Source organism: Saccopteryx leptura, chromosome 1 (assembly GCF_036850995.1).
Source record: "Saccopteryx leptura isolate mSacLep1 chromosome 1, mSacLep1_pri_phased_curated, whole genome shotgun sequence".
NCBI classification, from domain to species: domain Eukaryota; kingdom Metazoa; phylum Chordata; class Mammalia; order Chiroptera; family Emballonuridae; genus Saccopteryx; species Saccopteryx leptura.
Window position 1 is genome coordinate 391037185 of NC_089503.1, and position 20070 is coordinate 391057254.

General features: G+C 54.1%; 2 protein-coding genes across 2 annotated transcripts in view; both read left to right on the forward strand.

The window, feature by feature from the left end:
• Window positions 1-11870, forward strand: part of LOC136387812 (patr class I histocompatibility antigen, A-126 alpha chain-like) — a 97670-nt gene extending 85800 nt beyond the window's left edge. The window contains exon 8 of the mRNA XM_066359869.1: window positions 11704-11870. Coding sequence (XP_066215966.1) covers window positions 11704-11708 — 5 coding nt within the window. The 3' untranslated portion in view covers window positions 11709-11870. The remainder of the gene's footprint in view (window positions 1-11703) is intronic.
• LOC136390731 (class I histocompatibility antigen, Gogo-B*0201 alpha chain-like) lies at window positions 6715-11405 on the forward strand. The gene is made up of 6 exons (XM_066361654.1): window positions 6715-6958; window positions 7216-7500; window positions 7690-7965; window positions 10340-10615; window positions 10735-10857; window positions 11338-11405. The coding sequence occupies exons 1-6, from the start codon at window positions 6895-6897 to the stop codon at window positions 11403-11405; spliced, it is 1092 nt and encodes a 363-aa protein (XP_066217751.1). The 5' UTR covers window positions 6715-6894.
• Window positions 11871-20070: the final 8200 nt, after the last annotated feature.

Genomic DNA, 20070 nt, shown 5'->3' on the forward strand with positions numbered 1-20070 from the left:
ATTTCTAAAGCAACAAGGAGAGGATTACCTGTACAGCTCGTTTGGTACTTAGATTGACGGGTAGTATTTTAGGAACTGGAAGAGGCTCATGGGGTGGGATTAGGTTGATATTTGGGGTAAGATAGACTAGGGTACAGCTTTCTGTCCAATCAGTAAGGATACACATATAGGTGTTGGTCCCACACGAGTAGAAAGCCCCTGATTGGGTGAGGCAGGCTGAGAGGTGAATAGAGAATAGAAGGACAAGGGGTCAGTTTTGTTTCTCTGTTTCTGAGCTCCAGATGGTCAGGGTGGAGGAGTCGTCCCAATAAGTGGGGAGAGTAGAGGATTGTTAGCTAGGGCGACTGATTAAACATTCTTTGAAAACCAGTTTTCTGACTGTACAAATTCTTTTTCTCTGTACAAACTTCCTACAATCTGCACAAACCTTCTACAAATTACATAAACCTTCTGCTTTCATGCACTTTCTTATCCAGAAATAACTGGCCTTCATAACAACTTGCTTTTCCTTTTTCTTTCAAAAGTATTTCCATACCTTAAACCTTCTATTATCAAAACCATACGATTCTTTTCTAGTCAGAACTCTTGATTTAAAAATCTTTAACCTTCAGTGACAATTAAGTTGACTTTCTTTTTATCTAGTTTCCCTTTTCCCAAAGCCTGATTAAAAGAGTCCTTAGTTTTTTCATATATTTGCCATACGTAGACCAACCAGCTTCTGGTTTGTGGTTGGAGTAAGGCAGAGGTCCCCAAACTTTTTACACAGGGGGCCAGTTCACTGTCCCTCAGACCGTTGGAGGGCCGGACTATAAAAAAAACTATGAACAAATTCCTATGCACACTGCACATATCTTATTTTAAAGTAAAAAAACAAAACGGGAACAAATACAATATTTAAAATAAAGAACAAGTAAATTTAAATAAACAAACTGACCAATATTTCAATGGGAACTATGCTCCTCTCACTGACCACCAATGAAAGAGGTACCCTTCAAGAAGTGTGGCGGGGGCTGGATAAATGACCTCAGGGGGTCACATGTGGCCTGTGGGCTGTAGTTTGGGGACCCCTGGAGTAAGGCATGCTGTTTTTCTACTTTAGCAGCAGTGGGAGTTGTCAGGATCACGGTGTGTGGACCTGTCCACATGAAAGTCAGTCCTTGGGTGATGTAATGCTGGAAGCGCCTCTTGGACAGTCTTTGAACAGTTTGCTGAGTAACCTGTAAATCCTGCAAGTACTTAGGGAAAGAGTGGTTACATTTCTACCCTTTGCAGTTAGAGTTTAAGTCCTAGTAACCACTGCTTCTAGCTGGAATTAGCAGCAGGTCCCAGCCTATAATAGGTATGGGGAATTGAGATAAGAGGAATAAAAGAGATATTATACATTAAATAAAGTAACAAAATCAGACTGTCAATACCCACAGTAGAGATCTTTGAGGGATAAATAAAACTTAAATATTCAAGCGAGGCATAGTAGATGGCCCTTGTGTTTACAAGAAATGAGATTAGCTTATCTGCTACTTGGAAGAAATACCTTAGGCTCCTGAACGATGTCCTTGGGCCTTCAGTGGCAATTCCCAGCATGCTGGGCAAGGTCAGGTCACAGGTAGCTGGAGCAGGGCTAGAAGAGACTGAACCCTCCCTCCATGGAGCAAGAGGGCAGCTTACCTTCTCGTGTCCCTCTTTCCACAGCACAGGTGTGTCACTGGTGGGGCTGGGAAGCCTGGCAGGCTTCAGTTCAATGACCTTTCTTTCCACTCTGGAGCAGGGCCCTGATGGAATCCTATGAAGCCCCTTAGGGCGCTGGAGCCTTTAAGAGCATATGCCAAAAGCTGGTATTTCCTGACCTCTTTTGGGCCTTATTTGCCTTTTCTGTTACTCCACTGGCCATTATAGACCTTAAAAGCCATGCTCAGAAGATCTCACTGAGGGGCTTGACTAAGAGAGCAAAATTGGGAATCCAATGTCTAAAGAAGCCTGTTAGACTGAGGAAAGAAAGGATTTGATCTGTGGTGGTAGGTGGTTGGAGACTGCGGAGGGTCTGAGTTAGATCTAGGGTGAGACCTCAGGTGGTGGGGGTGAAGGCGATGCCTAGATAGACTAGGGACTGAGAGTGAAGTTGAGCCTTAGCAGAGAAGACACAATATCTCTTCACAGCGAGGAAGTTAAGAAGGGTGGTGGTGTGTCTCCTTGAGGCAGGCAGGGTGGGGCTGCAGAAGAGTAGGTTATCTACATATTGTAAGAGAGTACTAGTTTCGAGATTGCAAGCTGTTAAGTCCTGAGCTAGTGCCTGCCCAAACAGGTGTGGGCTGTTATTTATCCCCTGGGGTAAAATAGTCCATGTAAGTTGCTGGGCTGCATTACTGTCTGGGTCAGTTTAAATAAAGGTTAATGCAAGCAGAAAGTAAGAGTCAGGGTGTAGAGGAATGGTAAAGAAGGCATTCTTGAGGTCTAGAACCCTGAAGTGAGTGGTGTTTGAGGGAATGTGTGACAGTAACCTGTAGAGATTAGGGACTACTGGGTGGAGGGGAATTACTGCCTCATTGATTAGGCGTAAGTCTTGTATGAGGCGATAAGCCCTGAAGGTTTTCAGACAGCAAGGGTGGGGGTATTGCAGGGAGAGTCCATGAGGATGAGTAAGCCTCATTTGAGAGGTGGGTAATTACTGGTTTAAGGCCTTAGAAACAGACACAGTTACACATTAAACAAAGACTTTACAAATTATGAATTAAGAAATTTAAATGAGTGTGCTTTACTTGTTTCAATTAAAATTATACTAGAAAAAAATTATACTAGAGATATTTTCTGACAAAGAGACAAGACGGATTACTTACTGTTGGGCAGATAAAACGTATTATGCTCACTTTGTTAAAGAGGCCGTTGCCCAGGTGATATTAATGTGTGTTGAGAATTGTTGTAGCCTGAGGCTTGGTTTTGGGATTAAGCCTGTCCCACCCTTTTTGGTGTAAGGTGGTACAATCCTATCATGCCTCAGAGAAGTGACTTTGTATTAAGAGACTTCCCTATTATGTATATTGGATTAAGGGTTTGGATTTCTACACTATAAAAGGGAGGCAGAACGGGACTTGGCTCTTGGTTCCTGAGGTTAGCATGAGAGAGCGGAGAGAGTAGAGCCAGCAGCTAAAGGAGGCCACGTGGAGTAGGCCAGGAGAAGCAGCCAAGATGGCAGAGTGCTGAGTGAGATGCCAGTTTGTGTAGAGTTTGTATCTGGGAGAAGGAAGGAGATGGGGAACTGAGGAGAATAAGTCTGGTGAGCTAGAAACCTTTGATTCTAGGAAACTCGGATAAGTCAGTGGCTTTGTGAGCACTGAGTGTGACTGGGTTTTGGAGCCCAGTGTGTATTTTTACTTGCCCACCGGGTGCAAGGTAGGATTAAAGGCTATGGCCCATCAGCTTTTGAATCCGCTGTTTCTTTACCGACTGTCCGAATCCAATGCGAACCTGCATGGGCCGGGCCGCTGTGATAGTGGCCCCGGCCCTGCCTGCTGGCTTTACACTTACTCACATAGCTTAATAGACAATTCTGTTTTTTTAAGTTTTTCAAGATGGCAGGGAGTTGCCAGCATAGAGGGGAGGAAGAGAGAAAGCAGACGGATGGACAGTGTGAGCAGCTGGATGGAAAGAAGGAGGGTCAGAATCTGCAGGAGGAGGAGGAGGAGATTAAAGTATTGGTGGTGGCGCCACGTGGTCAGAGGAGTCAAAAAAGACTTAGAGCTTTGAGGAGAGAGGAGAGGGCGAGGAGGAAAGAGGCACAGTCACAGTTTGTAAGGAAGGAGGAGGGGTCGGAGAGGAGACAGAACTGCAGTTTGTAAGGAGGGAAGAGAGGTCAGAGATGAGACAGGCACCGCAGCCAGAGCCACAGCTTCTAAGGAGGGGGGAGGGGATGGAGAACACAGTGGAGAAGGAAGGGGGCTCTTGGAGGAAAGAGACTCGAGTGGAAAAGATTTGCAGAGGGACCAGGGAGGGGTCCTGAGAGAGGGGTGCCCTCGGGGGTCAGGCAGGAGGGAGAGAGAGCAAGGGGTGCCCTCAGGGGGGTCAGGCAGGAGGGAGAGAAAGTTGGGAGTCTGCAGAGAAGAAAAGATTAGGAGCGAAGGATTTAGGTGAGGTTTCTTTGGCTAAAACGGCCTGCGTGTAGAACAGAAATTAAGGACAGGAGAGAAGGGAGAAGAAAAGACTGCATGTAAGGAATTTCTGATGCCCTTCCTGTCCGGTGGCAGAAATTGTCAAGCTCTCTTAGGATATTGTAATCGAATGTCCCATTTTCAGGCCAATGGGAGTCATTGTCTAATTTGTACTGAGGCCATGCTGTGTTACAGAAGAAAATAAGTTTTTTTTGGCTTAAGGACAGAGAGGCCCAACCTAGTGAGGTTTTTTATGAGACATCCTAGAGGGGTCTGGTCGGAAGGCTTAGACCAGGGGTCCCTAAACTTTTTACACAGGGGGCCAGTTCACTGTCCCTCAGACCATTGGAGGGCCGGACTATAAAAAAAACTATGAACAAATCCCTATGCACACTGCACATGTCTTATTTTAAAGTAAAAAAAAAGGGGGGGGAACAAATATAATATTTAAAATAAAGAACAAGTAAATTTAAATCAACAAACTGACCAGTATTTCAATGGGAACTATGGGCCTGCTTTTGGCTAATGAGATGGTCCTCTCACTGACCACCAATGAAAGAGGTCCCCCTTCCGGAAGTGCGGTGGGGGCCGGATAAATGGCCTCAGGGGGCTGCATGCAGCCCATGGGCCATAGTTTGGGGACCCCTGCTTAGACTCTGAAGAGCCCATAGTGGAGACAGGTGAGCAAGAGGGGGCGTCCCCGCCTTTTGTCACTGTCCCAAGAGGAGAGAATCTCCGTGTGGGGGAGTCGTCCCTGATAGAGGTCGTCACCACCTGTCAGGGAGCTCTGAGGACGAGAAGTCCGAGAGAGAGAGTGGAGAGGTTTGGCTAGGCGCCTAGTCTTCCTTGCAGTCCACTGAGACTGAAAGTCAACCCCCTAAAAACGTGAGGCGTGTCAGAGAAAACCATCCGACCAGGAAGGGGTGTTTGAAGAGAGAAATTTAGAGGCCAACCGGGGAGGAGGAGGGAGAAACTCCTTACCTTCTGGTCCAGCAGGGGTTCAGGACAGGGTTAGACTGCCGGCCAATCAACCCACAATTACACGTCCAAACAGAATCAGGGAGTAAGCCCGGGACGAGCTGCCGCTGCCCATTGCTTCCCTGGTTGTAAGTTTGGACGGCAAAGAGGGATCCTCCAGGGTTTCGGCACCAGATGTAAGAATGAGACGGCACTCCATCACCAGGTGTGCAGGCTTTATTAGAGGAGAAAGACCTGCCGGGCACCCCTCTGGGAGAAGTGCACCAGTACAAGCTAGGGGGACAAATTATATGGGGTCAAGAAGAATTTCGAGCATGTGGGTGTTGAATCAAAAGTCCTGGTATGTCTGGAGCCCCTCCTTGGGGCGGCTTGTCAGCTTCTTGGAATTCCTCTGTCTCGGGGCGATAGTCCAGTAAGGGTGAGGTCTGACAGATGAGTGGAACATCAAGAGGGCAGTTTGGAATACACATATCTATCAGGTACTAGTTATATTCTGTGGAACTACCTAAAAACTATGTGCACCTATGTTAATCGGATTAAAAAATAATGTGACCCGCTAAAATATGCACCCTGCTTAGATATGAATAATTCATAAAAATAGGTATTACAGGAGTGTTGAAGGGCATTTTGGCCGCATTGAACACGTGCAACTTCAAAGACTTACATGCTCCTGTTGAAATGCACAGTGAGCCTGACCGGGTGGTGGTACAGTGGATAGAGTGTCAGACTGGGATGCGGAAGACCCAGGTTCGAGACCCCAAGGTCAACAGCTTGGAGACCCATGGTCAAGGCTGGTATGAGAAGGCAATCAATGAACAATTAAGGTGTTGCAATGCGCAACACACAGTGACACATGGCTTCCCTGGGCTTCTCTGTATTGAGGACGTGGGGGACTCACAGACAAACTCAGGGCTACTGAATGAAGATCATTTCACAATGTAACAATACCGAGTCACAGACACACTGTAGGAAGTAGAATTCAGGAGGTTTGTGAGTCTGACTGCAGTGCTGGTTAGACACATTTCTGTACCAAGGAGCCCAAATCACTTCTTTACAGATCAGCTTCCTGATGTTCAGGGTTTCCAAGACTGTGCTCCCCACTGGGGTTCACAGACAACAGGGAGACTGGTCTCAGAGAATCTCTATCCTGTGTTTTCAGACACAGCTCCTCCAGGGTTAAGAGAAAACCCCTGTTTCTCCACCTCCATTCCTAGGGCGAGCTCACTCTGAAATCAAAGTCCCTGGGGTGAGTTTTCTTCTAGAAGAGTCCAGGGGGAGAGATAAGGGGTGGGAGGCAGGGAGTCCATTTCAGTGGAGGGATTCCGGGAAGAGAAGAGGAGGAAGGGGCGGGGCCCAGCCTGGGGGTCTCTCCCTGGTGTCCTCACACAGCCCCTGGGCCAGGACTCAGGGAGACGGGGTGACAAAGAGCTCTCCGCGCAGGAGGAGGGGTCAGGACACAGTCCCGGGTCCTCAGGCCGAGCTCTCAGGGTCTCAGCCCGAGGGCGGAGTCTGGGCGGAGAAGGTCAGTGTCGTGGAGGAACCATCTCCCCGGGTTTCAATTCTGACTGTGTCCGGTACTCCTTCCTGGATACTCATGACGCAGCCACAGATGTTACTCCCATTGGGTGATCTGTAGAAAAGCTTCCCGGATCTCGGTCTCCGCGGACCCGCCCGACTCAGAGCTTCTCGCAGTAGGTGGTTTTTTTTAGGTGAACTACACGCAGCAGCAGCGGGAGTAGGGTGGGACCTGCCCGATTCAGACCCTCAGAGTGCTGTCATGAGGGCCCCACCCCTCCTCCTGCTGCTCTCGGGGTCCCTGGTCCTGACCCCGACCTGGGCGGGTGAGTGCGGGGCAGGAGGGAACGGCCTCTGCGGAGAGGAGCCGGAGGACCCGGCGGGGGCGCAGGACCCCGGGGAGCTCGTATCCACCCCCCGGGTCATGACCTCTGACCCCCGCACACCAGCCTCGGCCACGTCGGGTCTCGACTCCGACCCCTGCTCTGTTCCGGACCCTTTTCCGTTCCCGGGACCGCTCCTCGATCCTGTCCGTAGACTGCAGAGGAAGGGTCGCCGGGTCTCAGCCCCTCCCCGTCCCCAGGTCCCCACTCCCTGAGATATTTCCACACCGCCGTGTCCCGGCCCGGCTTCGGAAAGCCCCGCTTCTTCACCGTCGGCTACGTGGACGACACGGAGTTCATGCGGTTCGACAGCGACGCTGCGAGACCGAGGATGGCGCCGCGGGCGCCGTGGATGGAGCAGCCGTGGGTGGAGCAGGAGGACCCGCAGTATTGGGACCGGAACACGCAGATCACCAAGGGCAACGCGCAGACTTACCGAGTGAGCCTGAACAACCTGCGCGGCTACTACAACCAGAGCGAGGACGGTGAGCCACGCGGGCGGGTCCCGGTCACGACCCCATCCCCACGGACGGGCCGGGGTCGCCCGAGTGTCCGGGTCCGAGCTCCACCCGAGACCGCATGACCCCGCACCCCACCCGGGAGGAGCCCACGGGGACTTTGATCGGGTTTCATTTTCAGTTTAGGTTTAATCCCCGCTGTCGGGGCGGGGTCAGGGTCTCACACCATCCAGGGGATGTACGGCTGCGAAATGGACCCGGACGGGCGCCTCCTCCGCGGGTACAGTCAGTTCGCCTACGACGGTACCGACTACATCGCCCTGAACGAGGACCTGCGCTCCTGGACCGCGGCCGACGCGGCGGCTCGGATCACCCAGCTTGATTGGGAGGAGGCCAGTGAGGCAGAGCACGTCAGGAACTACCTGCAGGGCACGTGCGTGGAGTGGCTCCACCTTCACCTGGAAAAGGGGAAGGAGACCCTGCAGCGCGCAGGTACCAGGGACGCGGGGCTCCCTCCTCTCCCCTCGGGCTGCGGCTCCTACACGGAGACAGGAAACGGACCCGTGTCAGAACATCCTTTTTTGGGTCGGACATTGAGTCGCCTGAATTTTCAGATCCAGCACCAGAGCGACTCCCCCTTCTCTCAGGGACAATTAGGTGCAGTCTCTCTGGGATGGACGGGAGACCAACCCTGAAATAACCCATCAGCGGTTCCCCTGGACCCTGGCAGTGGCCCTGGGACCCATGGGGACTTTCTCAAGCCTTGTTCCTGACCCCCTATGTAAGGCCAGTGGACGCCAGGGCCATGCATGCAGGGTCACACTGATTCACACAAACGGTAAATGAACAGTGGAGCCAGACAATGGTGGTTCATTCTGTTTATTAAAGTCTCCTAACTGCGGAAGAGCAAACAGGCAGAGAAGACCACTTCCCTTTCTGCCTCCCCACTCTCCCGGACTCATAGGCCCCCACCACTCTCAACACTCCCCTTCCACACAGGCTGGGCCCAAATCAGGTCTCCCCAGACCCTCAGCACTCTCTCTCTCTCTCTCTCTCTCTCTCTCTCCCTCTCTCCCTCTCTGTCTCTCTCTCCAGCCAAAACCAGCTGGGGGAAAACTCCTTCTCCAGCATCCTGAGGTCGGGTACCCATAGCCTTCCACAGACTGTACACACATGGGGATGCTCCAATATAACCCAGCAAACCTAAAAAAAACACATTTGTTTACCCAACATTCCTCCCCTTTTGCTCACTTCACAGTCTACTCCTCAGGTATCCCTGTGCGAGGAATGTTACATCACAGTGTCTCCCTGAGCACCCTGCCCAGAGTGCCAACCGGAGGCCCATCTCTAGCCCCCTGCTCCACGGTAGGTGGCAGGGCCTGGATAGTCCAGGGCTGTGTCCATGGAAACCTTAGCAGGGGTCCCCAAACTTTTTACACAGGGGGCCAGTTCACTGTCCCTCAGACCGTTGGAGGGCCACCACATACAGTGCTCCTCTCACTGGCCACCAATGAAAGAGGTGCCCCTTCCAGAAGTGCAGCAGGGGGCCGGATAAATGGCCTCAGGGGGCCGCATGCGGCCCGCTGGCCGTAGTTTGGGGATGCCTGCTAAAGTGTCCTTGATGTGCCTCTCCAATGACGAGAGCAGCTCCCCGGTGCAGGAGGGCCTCCACCAGACCTGTCCACCCCCCATCAGGTCACTCATAGTGTCCGAAGCGGCATGTCCGTCCAGCAAGGGAGCTGGTGCCCCTCTCTCAGTGGTCAGTCCACGTGAGACAGCCCAGCTGTCTGTGCAGATCACCGAGGTAAAGGTCCCTTACAGGCTACTAGGTTCTCATAGGGGCTCAGGGCTCCCCCTCATCCCTGCCATCATGACAGCTCTGAAGACGCTGCCCCAAGGAGGAGTGCGTGGCATCGGTGCCCAGCCTCTCCACCTCTGCCCCAGAGAGGAGGATGCCGTCCACCCCGTGCCCCACACTCACAGCAAGTCTGCCAGGGGCTCAGGGGTGCTCGTTGCTGCTGGGATTTTACCCTCTGGACGACCTCTGGCCAAGCTCTGAGTGTGCAGACGGCAGCTTCAGCCTGAGCCTCCTCGTCCTCAGAAGTGTGAGGAGCTGGAAACGCCTGCTCCCGCCGCCGACTCAGAGCCCCTCGGCCAGCACGGCTCCGTCTTTGGCTCCTGGGACTGCCGGCCCTCGGCCTGAAGCTGAACCCACACTTGTTCCTCTAACAACGGCCGCTGCCAGTGTCCAGCTTCCAGGGCAGACTGTGACTCACGAACTCATTCAGCCTCCTTCTCCAGAGACGGTTCCAGGTCAAGCCGTTGCTGGTGCTGGGTCTGCACCTCATCCGGAGCTCTCACCTCGGACAGCCTCTCTCAGGATGTAAAAACAGCAGCCCCTGGTCCCCAAAGGGCACCGTGGAGAACCCTACACTGGGGGCAATGACCAGTCCTCCACCCCTCCCAAGGGTGGCTGTGGCCCCATACCAGTCTGACACAAATCCTGCCGACTATGCCAGGGGTAAGGCCAGTGGCCGCCATGGTGGCCATGCAGGTTCACACTCACCCAGTGTCTGAGGTCTGACCCCGGCTTTTCTGAGTCATTTGTCCTCCACCCACGTAGGGACCAGAAATACCTTGTCTCCCCTCAGAGACCTGCCTCCCTCCCTGAGCTGTGTCACTCTGACTCTAGAACTTTCCAAAGACTAAGACATCATCCCAGGTGCCTCTGTCCAGGCTGGTGTCTGGGTTTTGTGCTCCCTCCCCCACCCAGCTGTCCTGTCCACTCTCAGGATGGTCACAGGAGTGCTGCTGGAGTGGCCCATGAGGGATGCAGAATTCCTGAATTTCTCACCCTTCTCCTCAGACCCCCCAAAGGCACATTTGACCCACCACCCCATCTCTGACCATGAGGTCACCCTGAGGTGCTGGGCCCTGGGCTTCTACCCTGCGGAGATCACCCTGACCTGGCAGCGTGATGGGCAGGACCTGACCCAGGACATGGAGTTTGTGGAGACCAGGCCTGCGGGGGACGGGACCTTCCAGAAGTGGGTGGCCGTGGTGGTGCCCCCTGGAGAGGAGCAGAGCTACACGTGCCATGTGCAGCATGAGGGGCTGCCTGAGCCCCTGACCCTGAGATGGGGTGAGGAGGGGACGTGGGCACAGAGCCTCTTGTCAGGGAGCAGGGGCCTCTGGAGGACTTCAGCAGGGTTGGAGCTGCAGCCTGGGGGTCAGGGCCCTGACCTTTCCTTCCCTTCCCAGAGCCTCCTCAGGCCACCATCATTGTGGTCATCATTGCTGTCCTGGTCATTGGAGCTGTGGTCACTGGAGCTGTGGTCACTGTAGCTGTGGTGGGAGCTATGATGTGGATGAGAAGTCGCTCAGGTAGGGAAGGGTGGGGTCTGAGTTTCTTGTCCCACAAGAAGTTTCAAGTCCAGGAAGAAGTGTGTTCACTTCATTAATGGGAAGTACTGTCCCCACGCGTGTGCTTGACCAGTCTGGGGCCATTTGGTAACATTTAGTCTTTAGTGAGGCACGTGTGAACTCATCACCTTGATGAGTCTGGTGATGGGGACTTGGTTCCCAGAAGTCATAGGTTAGAGGGGAGGGTTCTTTTGAGGTCAGACCTACTAGAAGATGGTTGGTCCAGTTTCTACAAAGGTCAGAGTGAAAGGTCCCTGCTGAGGACAGAGTTCCAAGAAGGTATTTGGTCCATTCCATGTACTTTCCTCAGGTTTCCTGATCCTGCCCTGGGTCTGTACTCACAGTTCTGGAAACTTCTCTGGGCCCAGGACTAGGGGTTCCTTTAGGACCTCATGGCCCTGCCTCCTCCCTGGTCTCTCACGGGATGTTTTCTTCCTGCAGGTGGGAAAGGAGTCAGTTATCCTGAGGCTGCCAGTGAGTATGGAGGGGTGACCCCTGAGACCCTGTGACAGTGCAGACGGGAGCCATGGGGGACCTCACCCCCCATAGTTCCTCCTTTAGTTTCCTGTCCTGGGGGCTCTGACCATGTCCTGTTGTGTTTTACGCCAGGCAGTGACAGCTCTCAGGGCTGTGATGTGTGTCTCACGGCTTCTAAAGGTGAGACCCTAATGGGAGGGGTTGGGACAGAGGGGACAGGTCTAGGTGATGGGGACTCTCTGGGACATTTTGAGCATGAGGTGAGCTATTGAGAATGTCACCAGTTACTACGACTGACCTGAGTTTGTTTATGATTATTTTCTTCTACAGCGTGAGACAGCTGCCTTGTCCAGAACTGAGTGACAGAAGATACTTCACACACACACCCGCCAACCCTCTTTGTGACTTCAGGAACCTCTCGCTTCTCTTTCTGCAAATGTCACCCTAACATATCTGCATTCCTATCAGCATAGTGTGAGGAGTTGGGAGGCTGGCCTACACCTATGTGCTTTCTTGATGTGTTTCTGGGCACAAATTTAGGTTATATACTGTGTATTAATCTATGCTTAAATGACAGCTTGTTTTCTTGAGCTGCTACCTGAATTTTTTTTTTGTATTTGTTTTGTGATAGAGACAGAGAGAGGGTCAGACAGGACAGACACACAGGAAGGAGAGAGATGAGAAGCATCAATTCTTTGTTGTGGCACCTTAGTTGTTCATTGATTGCTTTCTCATATGTGCCTTGACCGGGGGGCTACAGCAAACTGAATGACTCCCTGCTCAAACCAGTGAGCTCAAGCTGGCGACCTCGGGGTCTTTTTTTTTTATTTTATTTTTTTTTATTTTTCTGAAGCTGGAAACGGGGAGAGACAGTCAGACAGACTCTCGCATGCGCCCGACCGGGATCCACCCGGCACGCCCACCAGGGGCGATGCTCTGCCCACCAGGGGGCGATGCTCTGCCCCTCCGGGGCATCGCTCTGCTGCGACCAGAGCCACTCTAGCGCCTGGGGCAGAGGCCAAGGAGCCATCCCCAGCGCCCAGGCCATCTTTGCTCCAATGGAGCCTTGGCTGCGGGAGGGGAAGAGAGAGACAGAGGAAGGAGGGGAGGGGGGTGGAGAAGCAAATGGGCGCTTCTCCTATGTGCCCTGGCCGGGAATCGAACCCGGGACCCCCGCACGCCAGGCCAACGCTCTACCGCTGAGCCAACCGGCCAGGGCTAATTTCATTCTTGTTCAATGAACATTTAGTAAGCTTGGTGCTGGGCACTGAGTGGACACTCTGGGTATGGCACTGCCCACGCTGAGATTCTGATAGTATCTCCTCCTTCTGTCTGGTGGACTTCACCCCTGACTCTGGACCCTATTGTATGCCCAGCGGTGCCAAGGGGACTGGATATTGGGCATAGGGCATTGGAGAGTATAAGACCCCTACCCTTTCCCCAGTCAGAGAACAAGGCTAGAGAGCTCTCATTGTCTCTAGGCTTCAAAGCCTTCTGTTCAGCTGAGAAAAATTATATCCAACATTTCAAGTTGAGGGTCTGGGAAAAAACTGGGCTTTTTCTGACAGAGCCACCTCCTCACCCCCACCAGCCATTATAGGAGTCCCGAACACCCCATCAGGGTCTCAGGCAAAGAGTATTTCTAACCTTCCTTTTCTTTTCATCTGGCAAACATCTGAGGGTCTAACACGTACTGTACAGTGTACTGTTACCAACAGTAAACATTGCAAGAGCAGCTCCTAGTTTTGGATTTCTATTGGCAGGTTTTGCATTAACACCACTTTGCGGTATCTCATTTCGATCGTTACTTGTGAATAAGGACTGTTACTGTCTCCCTTCCCCAGATGAGGAAAGTGAGGCTTAGAGAGGTTCAATTCTATTTGCCATGGGCACTATAGCCAATAGCGGCCTTGACATCTAGGATTTAAACATGGTGCTGTGCTGGGCACAGGGCACGGGTCTCTGCCTTCAGAAGGGCTCAGTGTGGGGGGTTCGCTCTGTACGGTAACTCTGGCACGAGCGGTGCATGCTGGGAACACAGCAGGGCGTCCCTAGGGGCTGGGGTGAGAGGCTGGGGCCCAGCAGGCCTGCTGGGGACATGCATGACAGAGCAGGTATGTGGACAGTGCGTAAGGGTTTATCCGTGGAGAAGGGAATCCCAGGCATTTTGGGAAGCGGTGGGAGCCGAGCGGGAGCTGGAGAAGGCCTCGGTTTTGCTGTCCTGTAACTTAGGAGTTTTGGGGCTTGGGGATTTCAGGTGACATGCTCCGGACTATGGGTCTGTGAGAGGCTGGGGAACCGGAGCAGCCAGGGGAACTGCAGGGGACAAGGGAGAGGAGCAAGCCCTCATGCCCAAGAGCTGCCTCTTCCCGCAGGGACGGGAGTGAGGAAGGAGGAAGGGCTGCGGCCTCTGCGGGGGACGATGGGACAGCCGGCCTCCCTGTCTGCCCCACAGCGTCTATCCCATTTCCTGTGTCCCCTGTGAGCACAGCTCTGGGGACGATGGGACAGCAGCCTCCCTGTCTGCCCCACGGCCTCTGCGGGGGACGATGGGACAGCCGGCCTCCCTGTCTGCCCCACGGCCTCTATCCCATTTCCTGTGTCCCCTGTGAGCACAGCTCTGGGGACGATGGGACAGCAGGCCTCCCGGTCTGCCCCACAGCCTCTATCCCATTTCCTGTGTCCCCTGTGAGCACAGCTCTGGGGACGATGGGACAGCAGCCTCCCTGTCTGCCCCACAGCGTCTATCCCATTTCCCGTGTCCCCTGTGAGCACAGCTCTGGGGACGATGGGACAGCAGGCCTCCCTGTCTGCCCCACAGCGTCTATCCCATTTCCTGTGTCCCCTGTGAGCACAGCTCTGGGGACGATGGGACAGCAGGCCTCCCTGTCTGCCCCACAGCGTCTATCCCATTTCCTGTGTCCCCTGTGAGCACAGCTCTGGGGACGATGGGACAGCAGCCTCCCTGTCTGCCCCACAGCGTCTATCCCATTTCCCGTGTCCCCTGTGAGCACAGCTCCGGGGCCGACCAGCCTCGTCATTGTCCTGCCTTCTCCACACAGACTCGGTCAGCCCTCTCTCCACCTGGTGTTCGAGTCCAGACCCAGGGCTTAGCACCCCGGGGCTCAGGGCTGACCACCAGTCACCATGGAAGGCAGTGACGGGTGCCTGGGTGGCAGCCACTGCCCGTGGGAGACCCTGCAGTTTGCAGACCGGAGGCGGCAAGTCTCCCCTGGTTAGCAAGTCTTGTGGTCGCCTCCCTTTCCCGGTAGCCCCTCAGTGCATGGGACTCTGCAAAGCCCCTGGACGGGAACCATCCCAGCACGTGGGGCCCTTGGCTTCTGTCCTCCACAGTCCACCTCACCTGGTTGATGGGCCACCCCTGAGCCCTAGTCCCTGCCTGGGACCTCAGCCAGTCGGCCCCAGGAGGATGGGGCAGCTCAGAGCCAGCAGTCCCCTGAGATGCCCTTTGCCGTGCTCAGAGGTGCAGCGTGTGTAGTGGTACAGCAGGCGGATGCTCGACCTCTGTGGGACCTCAGAGGAGCAGCCAGAGTGGCTCACGGGAAAGGGGGGAGCCCAGCGGGTCTATCAGAGCCTCCATCCTGAGCACCTCCTGTCTGGACTCACTGTGGGCTCCTGCTTCTGAGGTGTCACTGCGGAAGCTGTGGGCAGGCACCTTGCTCTGGGAGTGAAAGTAGCTCAGAATTGTGGAGATGAAAGCGACCTTAAGGACCACCTGTTGTCCCTTTCTCTGTGAGACTGAGGCCCAGAGATGCAGAGAATAATAAGTAGAATATAGAGGGTTTAAAAAAAAAAAAAAGGTTTCTTTGGTCCTGGCCAGCTGGTTCAGTGGTAGAGCATTGGCCTGGAGTGTGGATGTCCTGGGTTCAATTCCTGGTCAAGGCACACAGGAGAAGCGCCCATCTGCTTCTCCACCCTTTCCTCTCTCCCTTCTGTCTCTCTCTTCCCCTCCCACAGCCAAGGCTCCACTGGAGTGAGTTGACCCCAGGAGCTGAGGATGGCTCCATGGCCTCACATCAGGCGCTAAAATGGTTCCACTTGCAACAGAGCAACACCCCAGATGGGCAGAGCAGCGCCCCCTGGTGGGCATGCCGGGTGGATCCTGGTTGGGTGCATGCGGGAGTCTGTCTCTCTGCTTCTCCACTTCTCACTTAAGAAAAAATAACATAATAATAATAAAAATTTTTATTGATTGATTTTATTTTTAATTATTTTTATTTATTTATTCATTATAGAGAAGATAGACAGAGAAAGAGAGAAGGGTGGGAGGAAAAACAGGAAGCATCAAACTTCCATATGTGTCTGGACCAAGCAAGCCCAGGGTTTTGAACCGGTGACCTCAGTGTTCCAGGTCAATGCTTTATCCACTGCGCCACTACAGGCCAGGTCTTTATCGATTGATTTTAGAGAGACAGGAAGGGGGAGAGGGAAAGAGGGAGAGAGAGAGATCGACCTGTTCCTGTACGTGCCCTGAATGGGGATCTAATCCACAACCTTTGCACATCAGGATGATGCTCTAGCCAAGACAATGGGCAGAACATGAACGAGGAGGAGGGAGCAGGTTAGCGTTCCTGTTCCTCAATAGCCTTTGGCTTGGGTGGTCTCCTTCCCCACAGACACCCCTCCGTTTTCCATGAGGAGTTTTACCTCCTGAAGTGTGTTTCTAGTGAGCTCCCCAGGACTGGAAACCAAATCGGAACTGGCCTCCCAGCTCCTCATCCATATCCTAACCAGACTTGAGGACAAACCTGCCTGCTTTTCCAGGAAGGCTGCTTGGAGATGGGACGGGGTGCCGAGGGCCCGAGCCGGAATCTCACTGAGCCCCTCTGTCCTACACATCCAGCCCCAACTTCTCTTTACGGCTGTATGGAGAGAAATCCACAGTCCCGTGACAAGTAAGTGCGGAGGGTCGCAGGACAGTGCATGGGAGCGGGCAGGTAACTTTTGTACGGGCTGGAAGGAAACTCTGGATTTATTTAGTTCAATTGCTCTTGATTAGGGGAGGAAACTGAGGTGCAGAAGGGGGAGGTACGTCAGCTAAGGAGTCAGAGGCAGGCCCAGCACCCAGCTCTACGGACCCCAGATTTATCCCTGACCACTTCTGCTGGCTTCCCACCCACACCTCTCACCTCTTTCTCCCCAGGACTGCAGCCAGAGCTCTCCTGGCTTCCCCACCCACACCTCTCACCTCTGTCTCCCCACGGACTGCAGCCAGAGAGCAGACTCTGCTATCTGAAATAAGAGTGGGTTCGGGAAAAGAAGACTTAGTTTGCAGAGCTCCTGGGAGAGACCCGAGGATCAACCGTGGAGAAGAGGGAGACTGATGTACAGTGAGCAGTGGAACGTCTGTCAATTGAAATAAAGGGAGGTAATCAACCACAGTCAGCAAGACCGTGTGGACCAAAATTAGTTTGAGACCATCATTGGAGAAAAAGAGCTGCAGCTCCGAGTTGAGTTCCTATTTTGGTGTGTTTCATGTAAATGAGGTTTCCAACTTGGACGGTTCTGATTGGTCAGTACCTACGCAAATGAGGCTGTCGTTTCTGCGGTTCTGATTGGACAGAGCAGGTCGCAGCCTGTCGGTAGGAAGAGGACCGCAGGGTTTCCTCTTAGAGGTTGACTCAGACTCCGCGAACAAGCGGGGTGTAGCCTGAGTTCCGTTGTAGGTTCTCCCCAGTAGTGAGGAGCCCCCCCCCATCAGTAGAGGGCCACTAGGCTCTTATTATTCATAAAATTTGAGTTCTAGGTCCACCATGGGGAGTCCACCTCAGGGTGTAAATTCATTCTTGGGGGTGGGTCCACATCACGTGAATTTCCTTGGGGTCCACAGCCTGAACCCTGCTCTCCTCGGCCCTCCATTCTTCTGTCTTCAGCTTGACGGAACCCAGAAGGCAAAACAAGTGCTTTGCTACCCTGTCCGAGAGCAAGGCTCCGTGGGTCCCCATCGGAGCCCTTCCAGCTGGCTTTTTTGAAGCAAACAGTACCCGTGCCCCCAGCAAGCCCACCCCTACACCTCTTAGCAGCCCCCCGGGGAGTGTGGCCGCAGCTGCTGCGTCCGTCTGTCTCTGCGAGGGCCTGGGCCCTGCAGCACGGTAGAGAGAACGTGGAGAGATTGTGAGCCCAGTCCTACGTTGGTTTCGGGGATTTGAGGTCTTTTCAGTGACTAAAGGGCAGGAGAGTCAGGTCTGATGACTCAACCCGGCTTCCCTCCCGCCTCGCCCGGGCCCGGCCAGCAGCGTGGGGCGGGGCCTGCAGGTAGCCCCCGGCAGAAGCGAAGTCGCCTGCCCCGCAGGCCTCGCACCCCAGAGGATGGGGAAGGGGAGGGGAGCGTGGGTCAGCCCGGACACCGGACAAACCTCCCTGCCGAGAAGGTTCCGGGTCAGACTCCAGGCCATCACAGGGCCGACCCGGCTCAGCTGTCGGCCACAAGGCAGTCTGGGACCCGGGCCCGGGGACCTGCCCCTGGTCCGGCTCTCTCTCTGGAATGGCCTCCTCCGGGCCGGGCCACAAACATATCACCTACAGCAGCTACAGATTATAATCTAAAGCAAGAAATGATGTTGCCTGACCTGTGGTGGCGCAGTGGATAAAAGCGTCGACCTGGAAATGCTGAGGTCGCCGGTTCGAAACCCTGGGCTTGCCTGGTCAAGGCACGTATGGGAGTTGATGCTTCCAGCTCCTCCCCCCTTCTCTCTCTCTCTGTCTCTCTCCTCTCTAAAAAATGAATAAATAAAGTAAAAAAAAAAAAAATTAAAAAAAAAAAAGAAGTGGTGTTGAGTGGGACCTGGGGAAGGTGTTTGGGGAGCCGCCGGGAAGACGGGGGCGGGGGAGGGGGGCAGCAGGACCTCTCAGGACTGGCACCGGGAGAGGGCTTTCTGGGGGACTAACCGGTGGCCAGCCGAGGCGCCTGGGTGCCGAGGGATTCCGTGCGCTCTAGTCCTTCCCCTCCCCCTCCTCCGGGAGGCCGGCTCCTTGAGGGCTCTGTCTGGGGGTTTGGGGCGATGGCTGCGGAGGGCCCCTGCTGCTTCAAAGCCCATTCTCCACCTCACCCCCAGACCCCTAAATCTATCCTTTCGGGCAGTTGGTGGTTTAGTCGTGAGTACAGCTCCAGCCCCCCCCCCCCTTGGGAAGGGTTGAAATGAATGAATACAGTTGGTTGTCCAAAAAGTACATATAGGTGGGCAACACACAGCAACAGGGCTGGCTGTGTGACAGACTCAGAGGGGGAGAAAGAGGCTCAAAAGTCTCACGGATGCCACCAAGGCGAAAACGGCGGCCTGTTGGGAGGGCCCCCACGGGGGTCACCGGGCCCCTTAGGAGGCAAGGCAGACCCCAGCCCCTGAGCCCAGCCAACAGCCCCAGACAAGGCCCGGATGAAGAGATGCCTGAAGTCAGCACAGGTCGAGCTCCCAGGCTCAGGATTCCGGCCTTCCAAGCCGCAGGGAGCTCCCTCCTCGTTCACCCCGCCCCGCCCCCTCCCGCGGCCTCCATTCAGGGCAGGTTTAGGGAGCAGAGGCCACTTGGTCCGTCGCTCTCATCTCAGACGGGCGCTCGGAGCGCTGTTCTCTTTCAAACAGCGTCACACACTCCTAGGCCAGCAGTGCGAACCCTCCGGACAGCCCCGACGACGCAGAAAAACAGGCCCTGCGGGAGCGCTTGGGCAGGCCTCCCGCACCCCCTCCACAAATCGCTCTCCACCTCCTCCTCTGCAGCAGCCCGCCAAGCCCCCCTACACAAAGCGCCTCCCAGGGACTGGAGGCCGGGGGGGCGGGGTGGATGCCAGGCTTGAAGCGGGACTCCCCCCCGAGGAAGGGGGCAGGATGCCTCCTAGGTCTCCGCGGGGGGCCCCGTCTGAGGCTCGGCCTTTGAGAGGGATGTGGGGTGGGTTCCTGGAGGTCTTTCAGCTACTCTTGCGGGGATTCGGTGTGAGGGGACTGGGGTGAGGGGGTTGGGGGGCAGGAAGCTGTCCCCAGGGGAGCCATCCAAGCCCATTCAAGGGTTGAGCACTTGTTTAGGGTTAGAGCTGCCCCCTCTGGGGACCTGGATTGTCCAGCCAAGGCCATTGTCCTGCCCCCTCCCCCAGTCCCTCCCAAGCCTCTTTGAACCTGAAGTCAGATTTTTTTTTTTTTTTCTCCCCCTCCCTCCTCAGCTTTCCCCACCCAGGGCCTGAGGCTGGAGCCTTGAGCCGGGGCAGTGGGGGAGGGCGGACAGCCGGCTCTCAGGTCCTGGGTAGATAGATAGTTGTTCGGGTGGATGTGGATGATGAAGTGTCTGTACGAAAGTAGTTTTCTTTTGTCACTCTGGAGAGGGTGTTGTAATTGTTTTGAAGGACGTCTGTCAGTGTTACGGTTTTTTTCCTTTTGACATTTGATATCAGTCCCATTTAGGTTGCTTTTAGATAAAGCCAGTGGTGCCTAATTTTGTTCATAGCTGTTAGTTTAGGGTCAATTTTAACACGGAGTGCAGAAAGAAACTTTTTTTTCTTTCCGTAAAGGCAAGAAAACTGCTGAGGCTCACAGAAAGATATGTGAAGGTTATGGCGTTGATTGGATAACAGAAAGCACGTGTCAGAATTGGTTTTAAAAATTCTGTCTGGAGATTTTTTTCACTCAAAGATGACCAACGTTCTGGTCGACCTACTGAAGTTGATGATAACTAAATCAAAGCCATAACTGA